Source organism: Dasypus novemcinctus, chromosome 22 (assembly GCF_030445035.2).
Source record: "Dasypus novemcinctus isolate mDasNov1 chromosome 22, mDasNov1.1.hap2, whole genome shotgun sequence".
Taxonomy (NCBI): Eukaryota; Metazoa; Chordata; class Mammalia; order Cingulata; family Dasypodidae; genus Dasypus; species Dasypus novemcinctus.
In genome coordinates this window covers 3030525-3046035 of record NC_080694.1, presented here as the reverse complement: position 1 = coordinate 3046035, position 15511 = coordinate 3030525, and the positions used below count along the sequence as shown (strand labels likewise).

The following is a 15511-nucleotide window of genomic DNA, read 5'->3' as shown; positions in this document are numbered from 1 at the left end:
AACCCCTCAGTATTGTTGCAAGTATCTATGAATCTTGTCCTTCAAGCATTGAAGCATGGTTGTCACTGTGATCCCCTAGTGGAGGGGAGAGAGGAATAGAATAGATTGAAGAGTGTGTAGCTTGGGGGCAATGGAAGTGTTCCACAATATCATGCAATGATGGATACAGGTCATGTTAAATTTATTAAAAATTTATAAAAGTATATAGTCTAAAATATAAACCATAATGTAAATCATAATGGAACCATGGTTAGTAGTTATATTTCAATATCTGTACAGCATTCATAGCAAATGTAACATATACATGTAAAAAGATCATTGGTGGTAAAGGGGGAAAGGGTTTCATGTTGGGTATACAGGAGCCCCCTGTATTCTATATGTGACCTTACTGTGACCTAAAACTTTTTTGAAGACATAAAAATTTTTTCAAAAAGCGTGAAGATACTGGGGAAGAAATGGAAGATTGCCTTGCCACTGTACATACAGGGCAACACCTATGTACAGTGATTAAATGCAAAATGTCAAAAAAAGTTTTATTATATTTTTCATTTTTTAATACCCCAACTTATTTTTACTTTATTTTCAATTTTCTAAATTATTTTGTATTATATTTCTAATCTTTAAACCTATGATTACTATTTCATTTCCCTACTAATTGAATTTGGCAATATATTAGGCTTCATGTTTTAAGAAGTTTTGGATCACAGAAGGGTTCAGCTATGGCAGGGGAGGAGCAATGGTGTGGGGTGTCATTGATGGGGGATGCATGGGTAGGAGTTCTCCAGGGCATGCATATAGGGTATATAGATATGTTCAGATGTCCTTGGGTATTGTCATAGCGGTTAGAGTTACACATGAGAACTGAGGGAGTGCTGAGTTCTCATCTTAGGGAGCTCTGTCACATTCCCCAATGGTGAAGCAACAATCCCCCAAGTGCAAGAAGAAAGAGCAGTGAAGAAGTATTTTCCAATGATGTGTCCTTGATACTGATGACTATTCTTATGAGCCTGAGTGCTTGAAATTTTAACTAGGCCTAGAGCTACAGGGTGCCTAAATGTTACCTCTTGCCAACCTCCAGGTTGTTCAAATGTGGCCACTCTCTAAGCCAAACTCAGCATGTAAATGCATTACCTTCTCCCAGCATGGGACATGACTCTGAGGGATGAGCCTCCCTGGTGCTGAAGGATTACTTACCAAGCACCAGCTGGTGATGCAACTTGAAAAAGACCTTGACTAAAAGGGGGAAATGGTAAAGACAAATGAGTTTATATGGCTAAGAGACTTCAAAATGAATTGGGAAGTCATCAGAGGGGTCATGCTTATGAACAACTCAGCAAGACCCCAGAGACAGCTGAAGTAGATACAACCCCAGATAATGGTGCTCCTGAGGGCTATGGAGACACACAGGTCCTACAGTCATGACAGATGGCTCTGGAGTTCAGTGCCTTGCCAGTGGGCCCTACTTTGGAATTTGTGCTCCTGAGTGCTAAGTATTTGGACTCAGATATGACTTTGCTATATGTGCTTCTTCTGTCACATTTATTGAACCTGTGGCTGGTACTGGGGTTGGTTTATGTTCAGGAGAATTGAATCTTCGTACTGTCCATGTGCCAGCTGGGCCCTGAACCTCAGCAGATTTGCAACACCTACTGTCCAGTTCATTACACTTACCCAGGTCAACTAACAGGGAAGTGAGAATGGTCAACCAACACATTAGGGAACTGAGAGAGTCTACAAGTTCAAGCAGGAGAATGGTATCCATCAGCCATGTAAGATCTAAGCTCCCTCTCAATTTAGAGATGGAGTGGACATTGCTATGCCAGGATCTGTAGGACTGAGGAATAAAATATTGATTAGAGTGGTATTCTACTACAGAATTATTGTGACTCTAACCATGGAAGAAGTTGTATCATTGATGTGGAGACAGTGGCCACTGGAGTTGCTGGGAGCAGGGAGAGGAAGAAGAGGGGCGATATGGAGGATTTTTAAGGACTTGGAATTATCCTGAATGATATTGCTTGGACAGATGCAGGACATTATATATCCTTCCATAACCCACTGAATGTACAGGGGAAACGTGTAAACTACAATGTAAACTCTAATCTATGCAGTGTAGCAGCGCTCCAAAATGAATTCATCAAATGCAATGAATATGCCACACTAATGAAAGAGGTTGTTGACGTGGGAGGAAGGGGGGTGGGGAGAGTGGTATAAGGGAAACTCTTACATTTTTTAATATAACATTTTGTGTGATCTATGTAATATAAATAAGACTATAAAAATAAATTAAACAAAATAATCAGAAGCGTGACATCATTTCCTTGTCATGGTTTCTATGATTTGCTTAATGAAGAACAGTTTAAGCTAATTACCTTGTATTTTTTAATTATTAAATTATAAAATTATCACTTAAATTTACATATTTTTGGACATGGAAGTAATTATTTTCCAGAGAGTTCTGATTATTTCTAGGTCAAAACCTAGAATTATGGAGAGATATCCCAGTGAAGTCTTTTGTTTGCATTCTAATGCATTAAAATTTTAAATTCATATTCTTGAAGTCTGAATATTTGATTTAGAAGATCTTGGACAACTACTTTCATTGTGGTCATTCGTGTTCTGTATTTTGCCAAAAATATATCTGTTTAGATGCTACATTTATAGAATGATCAAATATTACTTCACAATTTTTACCCATTTAGTGAAAAGTATTATTAATTATATAGCAGATTTTATTTTCATCATAGTAAGGAAACTATTTGTACCACAATTTGATCTTCTTAATAAAAACTTACATTTTCACCAAAATCTTGTGAATTTTCATCTCTGGGGTAATATATCTATGTGATATTAAATTAAATATCTAATGAGATATTACTGAATTTAGATACCTGAGTGCATAGTCATGGACAATAAGAAACCTCAGTACTTTCAAGCAATTCCTTGAATGCATTGTACCTTCACATGAGTCCTCTAAAAATAAATACTCTATGGTTCTGTTTTAATAAAATTTTCTAGATTCACTATATACATTATTTCTGATACAGATTAGTGAATTAGAGCCCAAATTCTCTGTTCATTAGTCAGAATGAAAAAAGGCATTAAGGTTCAAATCTTTTCAATTTATATCAAATCTTCCTTTCTTGCAACACAAAGCTTGTTTGACTTGTAATCTTTTACTTCTCATTTCAAGGCAACTGTTCTTATGTTTACTATGTTACATACAGCATGATCTTTAACATCAACAACAAATAACATAAAATAATATGTAACATGACTTTTCCATGGAAAGAAAATTCACCTTAGTTGAGTATGTCTCTCATTAGCGCCATATGTAAACCTGGTATTGACTTTTTACTTTGTGCATCACTGCTTTTGAATAATGTAAACATGAATTATATTGCATCAACCAATTATATAATTAATGTCTTTCTGTATTAGAAACTATTGATAATGTGAAAAAGTTCAACCCTGTCTTTTGATAAAGCAAGTTACAAATTGTTTGTACTTATTTCTTTCAAAGCTGATTTTATGGGCTTTATATTCATAGTGTGATGATGTTCTCATTTTTGCTATAGCAATGTTTTATTCTCCCCTTCTAACAATAAAATCAATACCTTTCAACCTAAAACGTGTTATACACATTGGTTCATACCTATATTGATAACAGAAAAGCCTTAATTTATGAGCAAAGTTACTGCTTTGCTGCAAATTACACAAAAACACAGAAAAAGTTTCAAATAACTCATCACACTCTTTTTTAAAGAGATAACATACTAGAAACAATGCCTAAATTCTCAGTCCAATAATATTTGTCTTTATTTATTGATTTTCTATTTCTGAGTGCACCATGATCTTTTCCAGCTATAATATCACCCAGACACACACAGAATTCTTACTGCAGCCAGCACATGTTGACATTGTATCTATGAAGTAGGGTCTGTATGTTCACTTCCAAAAAATAAAATTAAAAAATCACAAGCCAGCTCATCTCATCTGTAGTATTCTTGATTTGCTGAGATCATTTTTATATATTTGGCTGAAACAAACAACATTTCTTTATTATCCTTAAACAATATTCATTATTAAGAACATAGTGTTGTTTTTAAATTGACACTACTTTTATACACCTAACATATTAAATGACAGAATAAAATTATTTCATTATTTTCACTCTTAAAATGCTTGTATCTTCCAAGCACTGGCAGTGACTTCAGACCACACAATCAGATATATTCACTAAGTTATGTAAAATAACATGCTTGGTATACTTTGTTTCTCTTACTCCTTCTTGGAAGGAATTCTTAATGATAAATGGGTTAAGGGAAATAATAGTTAATATGATATCCTACTGGTCAATAAATCTGAATTTTTCAATTTTCAGAATTTTCAATTTTCAGAATTTTTCAGACTGGTCAATAAATCTGATATTTTTCCACTGTAGTTAACGTAACATAGAAATTCCTTCTTCTGCAGTATGAAGCTTTAATGGGAGATTTTACAAGTAAATATATTTGTTTGACAGAAAATGGAAAAAAAAATGAAGAATTCAATGAGATTAAAGAAAAACAAAAACATTACCTAGGCAAACAGTTGGCAACTATTTGATTTTTTTAACCATTGGAAAATAAGTGACAAATAAAAGTTTGCTGGCAAGTATCATAGCTTATATACATGTAGAGGTCTCCTTTCTATGTCTCAAACACTGACTTAAATAAACATATATACAGTTTTCCTATTTACACATAAGAGAGGGAAAGTCCTTATGAGATAAAATAAGGGAACACTAATTCAATTGTAAAATTAAGAACTATGATTTCATCTAAATAAAAGTTGGATAAAACCACATGACTTGAAACTATTTCCTTGTGTATCACATCCAGAATGAACACAGTTTTCCTGAGAGAAGCTTCTTCAGAGCCTCCTTCACATCCCTATTCCTTAGAGTATAGATGATAGGATTTAAGGTTGGAGTCACCATGGTGTAGAAAAGGGAGATAAATTTGCCTTGGTCCTGGCTATAACTGTCACTTAGCTGGAGATACATGTAAATGATGGTGCCATAAAAAATGATCACCACAATGAGGTGGGAGGAACAGGTGCTACAGGCTTTATACCTTCCCTCCACTGATTTAATCCTCAAAACAGCTTGCGTTATGAAGCCATAGGAGATAAGGATAAGAGCTGGAAGGATTAGGAGGAATAGGGCACTAATGACAAAGAGCACCAATTCATTAATGGTGGTGTCCACACAAGCCAATTTGAGGAGAGCTGGTACTTCACAAAAAAAATGATCCAACCTGTGGTTGCCACAGAGAGGTAACTGCAAGGTGAAGGTAGCATGAATCAAAGAATTGGCCAAACCACTTGTCCAGGAGATAGTTGCTAGCTGCTGACATAGCTGCATGTTCATGATGACCACATATTGTAAGGGTTTGCAGACAGCAACATAGCGATCAAAGGCCATCACAGCCAAAAGGATGCACTCTGTAGAGCCCAGGGCTAGAGAGGTATAGAGTTGGACCACACAACCTCCATAAGTGATGGTCTTCTCTGGTCCTCGCAGGTTAACCAGAGTCTGAGGGGCAAGGCTAGTGGTGAAGCAGAGGTCCAGGAAGGAGAGGTTTCTTAGGAAAAAGTACATGGGGGTGTGGAGAAGAGGATCCAGGTATGAGATGATGATGATGATGAAGTTTCCCACAAGTGTCAGGAGATAGAAGACAAGGACAACTACAAAGAGCACAGCCTCTAGGTGAGGGTGATCTGAGAAGCCCAGAAGGATGAAACCCACCAGAGAGCTGTCATTGGCCCTTCCCATACCTCTAGAGGGAACTTCACCTGCTAAGAGAAAAATGAGAAGTTTGAAACAGTTTACCTGAGAATTAAAACATGTAAGAACTGAAAGATCATGGAGACCTATTTGTCCAAACTACTCATTTTTGCCCTTCCTGTGGTCCATATACCATCCAGCCTAATGCCTCTTCTTAGAAAATCATGAATAATTTCAATTCCAGAGTTTTCTGGGAACTCATTATTAAAGCCTGTGAAAGTGGACATTTTCATGAATATCTAGAAATGTACCCTCACTTACCACTGAAAATATTTCCCTTCAAAATAAAAAAGAAGAAAATACCATATTCATGGTTTTAACCAAAATTGGCATACAAAATCTAATACATTCAGGGTTCATTCTAGGTGCAAATGAGGATAGGAAATCGTCCTCATCTTGCCACCACTGCATACACACATTTAGACTCTCTTTATGCACTGCTTCAACAGGGATAAGCTAGTCATTGATCTAATAGTCCATCTGGAGATAGAAAAATTGAACAGGTACATAATGAATAATCTAAATTTTAAAAAAGAACAGTTAAAAATGATGTTCTAAGGCTGAGACAAAGTACATAATTTTCAAATCAGTTTTGCAAAATAAGAGATGAGAAAGAAATCATTTTGAAAGGTGGAGACTGTGGAAGGTTTTCTGTATGAAACTAATACAAAGCCTTTAGAAATGGATAACATTGGGATGGAATAGGGTAGAAGTAAATAATTTTTACTTGTGGAACATATTATAATGACTAGAAGAAAAGGAAACCTGTTTGAGGAAGGAAGATATATAAAATTCAACATATATCATACATGTTCACACAATGATTGAAGCGTTGTCAAAAATGAAATTGTTTTAAAAGTATACTTTGAATCAATGTTATTTAAACCAGTTGGTATCATGTCATTCATATTCATCATAAAGCTAAAATATATTAAACAGGATATACAACTTAACAAAAGTTACAGGTCTGTTAAATTCTACTTAGAAATATATAATTTGTTTTAAAAAGTTTATTAATGAATCTTTTAAACTCCTGAAGTTCAACATGACAATAATTTTAAGCTACAATGACAAATGCTTATTTGAAAGGTGAAGCACATTTGAAGTCATTTGGTCATTAGGAGAACTGACTATTAGATTATGTGGATGATTCACTTGTCTTTATAAGAAGATCCAGAAAGGTCAGTGATGAAGGTATGTCCAGAAAATGGAATTTAGAGTCAAAATGGAATTTAGAGCCAATTATTTATGTAGAAATAATTGAGCAAAATTAAGTATTTGTCTTTGAAGTGGAAGGACTGAAATGTAGCTACAGACTTCTTTTGAGAAGAAAAAAAGAATGACATTTTCAAATTCTGTCTTGGAAATATTGATCTGGCAGTGGTATACAGTGGGTTGGGGAAGATACGGTTGTCAAGAGTTCAAATATTGGATATTTTAGAAGTTGATTATGTTTTCTTAGAATAACAGTTGATAAATTTGTATGTTTGTGAAGAGAGAGGTAAAAAAGATTTGAAAGTCAAGAATTCTAGATTTAGATAGTGAATACTTTAAAAATCAGCCTAATACACAATAAATGGTTATGGTCTTTGATTAAAAGTGGGACATATCCAACTCATGCTTCACAATATCTTACCTGACTGTGTAGAATGGTTGGGTAAAACAGGGAGGAAAGAAAGGAAGGAAAGGAGGGAGGGAGGAAGGAAAGAAAGAAGTAGGGCAAAAAAAAAAGCTTAAAGTAAGGATCAAGGTTAGATGTCTTGAAGTCCATGTTCTTTGTCTCTAAAGCTCATTCTAATTAAGCCTCACACAGCAGCCAGAGTTATCTTTGTCTCTCAAATATTACATTTCCCTTTGAATCGTCCCTGGTACTTAAAAGAAAAGTGTGCACTATCCACAAGGCACTCAACCCCCTCCTTGTGCTGGCTTATGCCCTCCCATGTCCACTGCCATCTCCCACACATCTGCCTTATCATGCTGCCGTTCTGAGTGGTTTGCACTCCCCGTACTTGTCATTTCATTCAGTCATACATTTTCTTCGGCTTCTGCCTATGAAGGGATATTCTCCCACAACTCTCATCATATGAAAGGCATCCCCTCCCTTTTCAAGACTCCATGCTGGTCACTTACGTACAAAGCCTTCCTTGACTCTGGTCAGCGATCACATGCCCCATGCCCACCCAGGTAGATTTACCAGTCCTTATCTTATAAATCCATCCTTCATCCTAAACCTACTTCTATCATAGAAACTATTAAATACTTCTGACCTAAATTTTACACTAGTATATTTCTAATAAACTGTAAGCTTCTTCTAAAAGTGAAGGGTCATGTTTTACAGATTTTATTATATGTAATTTTTATGGAGTCTGAAGCATAGCAAATTATAAAAAATGGCTGAGTAAACTAATGCATTTTATTTGCCCTATTTCCCACAGCCAGACCTTCTCTTTGGTCTTTCTGTATAGAGGATATGCTACCTTTACTTTAGTGACACTCAAACCTTGCTCAGTACTCAAGCCACCTACCTGTCAAAAGCCTTGGAACAGGCTGAAAACCCATAACAATGGCCTATCTCAATTTGAAGAGATCCAAAATAAGACAGATGTTCCTTCTGGTCTCCATTTTCCAGATGTCTTGTTGCTCCACGTCTATCCTGCCTTTTTTGTGGAAGTACAAGACTGATGGTTTTAGGGTTCTCAGTATCTGCTCATGTTTTTTAAAGTAGCCCACCTGAGCAGACAAAGGCCTGATTTGATGTGTAAGCAACTGCCCTCCCGAGTGTATTCTGATTTATGCTGTCTCATTCCTCAACTTGCTGACCCCTGTAAGCATCAATAAAATACAATCACATCTTTCTGAGGAAACTGACAAATGAGAACACAATATTAATAAAATCAATAATGAATAATACTCTGGAAAACATTTTATTCTTTCTCAATAAAATCAAACCTAATAATTCACTTTAGACATTGTACTTACACTATTCCTCCATTTGAGATTGCAGAGAGTCAGAGTCCAAAAGCTTGCAATGACATACAGCTTGAGTTGTATAACTGTATGGTAATTCTCATGAGTAATTTTTTATAGAAGATTGATATCACATTGAACTGAGTATTCCAGGATGTTGTTTGTATCTACTTATCTATCTATTTACATAAATATTTATACAACTATTTTTGTATCTTTGTATCTATATAACTGTCATCAGTCCTCTGTGTATCTAGTTTTCTATATCTATTTATCTATATCTATCATATATCTATCCACCTTTATGTTTTTCCTGTAAGTGATGACAAATTAAAAATATCAATCAATTATTTTAATTAGTTGTAAGACACTATCTTGGACCTAGGAATAGCTACAGAAAATTGCCACATCCCCTTAATTGAGGAAAAAGCAACCTGAAATCCAAATAGTTTAACTGTTTCATGCAACATTTCATATTACATTAATGACAAAACAAGTCCAGCAGCAATAGAAAACTATAAGGTTCCACCTCAATAATTTATAAATCCATTTAAGGTATAAGTGCAGTGAAGTAATGCTAAATTTAACTGAAGTCTTACTACCAAGGCTATATAAATGTGTTGGTATTTTCCACATCTTCAGAAAGCTCATTATATAGCATTTTCTTAGCTTTTTGTTTCTGTGTCAAACCTGGTCCTGACCCACCAGGCAACTTAGTGTTAGGACAATGTCTGTTGAAGACTCATGTTTCTCACCAGAGCAAAGCCTGAAGAAACTGTTTTAGTCATAAGGAGATTTGGGAGAGAGGGGGATCCAAAGAGGGCAGGATCCCTTTATGGCAAGCTCATGTTTATTCACATTTACTAAATCTTCTGGGGTAACCTGTGTCCCCAGCAGGCAATTAGCAGAGGAAGTAACTAACCCAAGGGGATCAATCAGGGAGAATGGATGTGCATACTTCCCTAATGTGGAGTATTCTGCTTTTGATACAGTGTCATTCTGGGACTTCCTACTTTGTAAAGGAAGCCATCAGACTTCCTAACATTGTTGATGTGGGAGGAGTAGGGTGAGTGGGGTGGGGGGTATATGGGGACATCATATTTTTTAATGTAACATTTTTAAAAAAAGAAAAAATGTGAAAAAAAACACAAGTTGTTGGAGAGAAATAAATAAATAAAATGAAATCTTTAAAAAAAGGACACTTGGTGTGTTGTAAATCCTCACAGGGCCTACATGATGGAATAGAGGAGAGTATGGGCCATGATGTGAACCAATGTATATGAGGTGCAGAGGTGCCCAAAGATGTACTTACCAAATCCAATGGATGTGTCATGATGATGGGAACGAGTGTTATTGGGGGGGGGGAGAGGGGGGGTGGGGGGGTGGGGTTGAATGGGACCTCACATATATATTTTTAATGTAATATTATTACAAAGTCAATAAAAAATAAAAAAATTAAAAAAAATAAAAAAATAAAAAAATAAAAATAAAAATAAAAAAAGGACACTTGGATTGTTTCCATTTGGGGGTTATTACAAATAAAGCTGGTAATAGGAGGAAAAAATAAACAACTTATCTGTGTTGCCATCTTCCTCCTTCCCTTCAGTTACAAGAAAGAACATCTCTCTCATCCCCTTTAAAGCTAATCCTTCTTTCTGTAACTTGGATTATCTACATCATATAACTCCCTATAACTAGCCATATCTTTATTTCTTAGAGCAAAGAAATTTTGTAGTAAAATCATCTAAAGGTATGTTTAGATTTACTGGGTCTTTGGTAATCTTATTCTTCTTCCCCAAACATTTAAATGTTGGATTAGTCAAACATCAATCCAGCAACCTCATCTCTTATATCTTCATTTCTCCCTAAGTGAGCCCATCTGCTAATAACTACATTAATTATGAGTAGATTCCTCTAGTGAGGACCATATCCTTATATCCAATTTTCAAATCAGCATCTCCACTTGAAACACCCCAAAAGAACTTTGTTCAAATCTAAGCCCTTGCTTTCACTGTTACCTTTCTTCTCAAAGTAAATGGCATCATCATCAGCCCAATTTATGCAAGGTAGAAACTTAGACCCTTTATCAGTGTGGCCATCGATAAGTTTATCTTTTTTATCCTTCAAAAGATGTCCCAAAAATTACAAATAACACCTCTATATTTCTCAACAATGCTCACACCTCCAATGGTAGTTGCAAGTTTTAAGCAGAAAGAAGATATCTTATGTTCTAATGTAGTTATCTCATTAAATAAAGGTGAAATGAGTCAAAAACAAGTGTAGGGATTTGTACTTGATATAAGAAGTATTAGGACTAAAACCCAAGTCATCTTTTCTGAGTCTATTGTTCTTTTCACTGTGTCAACATTAGTTGACATGTTGAAATAACAGACTTTTTATAAGTCTAAATTCTATACCTCCTTCAATATACAGGTCCTTATGTAATCCCTATATTGGTTTAGCCATCCTTCAACTTTCTCAATTCTGAAGACATAGCCTGTTTTTTATATTATTCATGAATTCCAAAAAGAGATATAGTTTATGTCTGTAAACTGTAAAAGTTTACATTTACTTGATTAAATTAAGGTTAGGGCTTGATTCAATCATGTCAGTAGGTGTTGAATCCCCACCTGCTTGGTGGGCAGACACAGAAAAGAAAAAGCAGAGGAAGAGAGAGTGCAATAGACAGGCAGAGGCGCCAGGAAGAAAGATAAGCCTGATAGTCAACCGCTGACCTTGTGAAGAGACTAGAGCACCTGTGATGGGAAAGAAACAAGCCCGTGGGAGAGAGATGAGGCTTATACCAGCCTCATCTGAGAGCTGAGATAGGAAAAAGCTGGGATCACAGAGTCTTAAGAGGAAGAAGGCAGGTTTAACCCTCACAGACATCATCCACCATCTTGCTTCAATATGTGGTAAATGACTTTGAGTGAGAAAGTACCTCTTATGATACCTTGAGTTGGACTCTTCAGGGCCTTGTGACTGTGAACTTCTACCCCAAATAAATACCCTTTATGAAAGCCAACAGATTTCTGGTACTTTGCATCAGCACCCCTTTGGCTGACTAATACATTCCCTATATGAGATACAACAGAGTGGCTTGTGGTACCATTGATTGGGAATAAAAATCACCATAAAACATTTTTTAAAATTCCTTCAAGGAATTTGGCACTTGAAATTTTTAACAAACATATATTATGATAATGATGGATTGTCCTCAAATTATTACCTCTGCTTTCTTGGCAACATGCATCCAAAAGAAATAGGGAAATCATTTATCAGTAGCTCTCATGCCCAATTAATTTCCCAGTCTTTCAGACTGGCACCAGATGTGGGTAATCTAGTGATGCCAGGGAAGGGAAGTTACTCAGCTACTGTCCCCTGCCCAGACAGTGACAGGAAGGGCAGGTTTGATGAATGAAAACATTAATCTAGCTCATACTTTGACAATACAAATCTACTTAACTACCCCAAGATTTCTGCTTCCCAATTTGTACTGTTCCAACTCCTTATCTGGCATATAGGACCCTTCATTACTTAACCAATTCAGACAGTTTTCTGTCTCCTCATCTGAATTATAAATCTTAGGTCTAGCTATGCTACATTTTATTTTGTTCTTTTAATATTTCCATAATTTTTAAATTACTTCAGCGATAAACCTTGCTAATCTTTCTACATATATGATTATTTTTTCAAAGATTTATTTATTTCTTCCCCCCCCCCCCCACATTGTCTGCTCTCTGTGTCCATTTGCTGTGTATTTTTCTGTGTCCACTTGGATTCTTGTCAGTGGCACCAGGAATCCGCATCTGTTTTTGTTGCATCATCTTGCTGCATCAGCTCTCCATGTGTGTGCATATTGATTTTGGGAAATTTTGTGTGAATATATGAGTCTACATTCTACTTTTTTGCATGATAACAAGAACTGGGTAGTATAGACTCCTGGGAAGGTTGCACTTTTTTCATGCAGGGTGACTTTCCTTGCAGGGTGAACTCCTTGCATGTGGGGCTCTCCTACACAGGAGACACCCCTGTGTAGCACAGCACTGCTTGTGCACATCAGCACTGCACATGGGCCAGCTGACCACATGGGTCAGGAGGCGCTGGGTTTGAACCCTGGACCTCCCATGTGGTAGGCAGATGCTCTATCAGTTGGACCAAATCCACTTCCCATATATAATTCTTAAAAACTCTTCTTAAGTTGACTTAAACTTCCACATCCTTCTGGTCTTTCTGGGACAATTATTTTCTCTGCTTCTTACAAGTCATAAGTGATGAGTCAGTCATTTTTGACTTGCTTAATTTTTAATGAAATGATTAATGAGCTTAGACCAATAAGACCTTCCCACTCTAGTGAGAGGATAAAATTCTTTCTCACCTCACTAAAATGTTTCTTTATTTTGATGAATGTTTGAACCCACCATTGTTGCCTACAGTAGTCTATACTACCCAGTTCTTGCTATCATGCAAAAAAGTAGAATGTAGACTCATATATTCACACAAAATTTCCCAAAATCAATATGCAAAAGTTCTTCATTATCAGAAAAGGAATGCAAATGAAAAGACTACTTAGAGTAAAATAATGAGAAATGATTATCTGTGTTTAATAGTAAATAGGGAAAGATCTTTTATTCAGATTTTATCCAGAAAATAGAGTTCAAAATGAAGAGAAAGTGTTTTATATATAAAATGTAGTCTATAATAACAATGATAAATATTAATTACATGTGTTTTCAGGACACAAAATATAATAGAGCTGTGATTCATCTCAGGAAATAGAATTCATAGTTAGGTGATGAGAACTGGTTCATTGATTCAACTACATATTCAACTATACAATTAGAGAACTGGGCTCCCTCCAGCTGCTTTGTTACCATTTTTAATGTATGGCTTCAGTTCTCATAGTGTTTTAACCCCTCTACACATCTGTTTCAGGTTCTAAGTAGATGGAATATAGGGTGAAATAAAAATTCTTTTTCTTCATGACAGTTTGTTCAAGATACAGCCATCCTAACTACATCCAGCTCGTATTTGCTACTTAAATAATACAGTCTGAAGAAAAGACACTGAAACATAGATTGAGTAAACATTTCACTGTATGCTCCTGCTGGGTCATAGCAAAGTCAGGACCAGGTGCATATATTCCATAGTATTTTTAGAATGTTGAAAATTGAGTAAGCAACTAATTAAAAGAAAATGGCTAAAAATTCCACAATTTCAACACACAATTGTGTTACAGTTTATTGTAACTTATAACTGAAAGCAGAAGGCATGTGAAACCCCTATTTATTTTGTGTCATTTTTATACCCATATCCTTTTTCTGACTTAACACAGTCCTGACTGAACACATAGTAATATATCTGTTAACAGGATATTTATTTGATAAAGGAAAAGTGTGGTCTGAAATCCATTAATAAATGAGTTACCCTCTTGATTATGTTCCCTAAAAGGATTTGAATATAGGGAAAAAAAAGAAAATGGAATAAAATGCTGAAAGGGTGGTCCTTCTGAAAGGTCTTCATCACATTATCACTTTTAGGAATTCTTTGAGAATGATGTAAAATTATACACAGAATATTCCCTAGAATTTTTTTAAGACCCCCTTTAAACTCTTTGTTCCTCAGAGTATAAATAAGAGGGTTCAGCATAGGGGTAAGTTACCACAGTGTAGAAGAGAGAAACAAACTTGCCGGTCTTTGTATTTATTCGTGGATGGCTGCAGATATATGAAGATGATGTTCCATTGAAGATGGTCCCAAATGTTTTCTGTCTCCCAGTGGTTGAATTGATCTTTGAGACAGCCTGGGCAATGTAGGCAAAAGAGACCAGGGTGAATGAGACAGGCACTACAAGGAAGAGGACACTAGCCACAAAAACTTCAACCTCATTAAAAGTGATGTCCATGCAAGCCAACTTGATGAGCACAGGGACCTCACAGATGAAATGGTCCACTTGGCAATGACCACAGAAGGGCAGCTGAAGAGTGAGAGTAGACTGTACCAGGCTGGTGGCCACCCCACTGAGCCACACCATAGAGGCCAGGGCCATCCTGAAACAGGGATGTATAAAGACAGTGTAGTGGAGGGGACAGCAGACAGCAAGCTAGCAGTCATAGGACATCACCATGAGCAAAACACACTCTGTAGCACTCAGGGCATGGGAGGTATAGAATTGAGTGATGCAGCCACCATAGTTAATGGGGGTCATGGGATCCTATAAGTTTACCAGGAGCTGGGGAATCACACTGCTGGTGAAGCATAGGTACAGGAAGGAGAGATGAAAAAGGAAGTAATACATTGGCATGTGAAGTTTGGTTCCCAGATGAGATAGCAGTATGATGGTGGTGTTACCCAAAATGGGTAGTAAGTACAAGATCAAGATCACTATAAATAGAGCCTTCTGTAACTGAGGATGATCAGAAAACCTCAACAGATGAAACCTGTCAGGCTGCTTTCATTGACACTCCTCAAAATCCTCATTTGCAAAGTAGTTTCCAAAATGCTGAGGCATAGCTGAGAAAGATGGCATATTATACAAGGTAAAGTGAGTAACAATGTCACCTCTCATACAAGTGTCCTATGTTAAACAGGTACAAGTTTATGTCCTTAGAGCTAATAACATGCATCTATCCATTTTGCTAATGTGTGCAGTCTACCCAGTTCACTTCTTAGTTGTCTTCTACTATTCTTCAAAATAGAGAACAATGGGTAACA

General features: G+C 36.2%; 1 protein-coding gene and 1 pseudogene across 1 annotated transcript; both read right to left on the bottom strand.

Annotated features, from left to right (window-relative positions):
* Positions 1–4873: 4873 nt before the first annotated feature.
* LOC101446822 (olfactory receptor 2G3-like) lies at positions 4874–5818 on the bottom strand. Its single transcript, XM_004462633.1, has one exon. The coding sequence runs from the start codon at positions 5816–5818 to the stop codon at positions 4874–4876; it is 945 nt and encodes a 314-aa protein (XP_004462690.1).
* Positions 5819–5916: 98 nt separating this feature from the next.
* On the bottom strand, positions 5917–15277 carry LOC101446377 (olfactory receptor 2G2-like; annotated as a pseudogene).
* Positions 15278–15511: the final 234 nt, after the last annotated feature.

Bases quoted from the DNA above. Each gene is read 5' to 3' on its own strand.
- LOC101446822 (XM_004462633.1), bottom strand. From the start codon at position 5,818: ATGGGAAGGGCCAATGACAGCTCTCTGGTGGGTTTCATCCTTCTGGGC.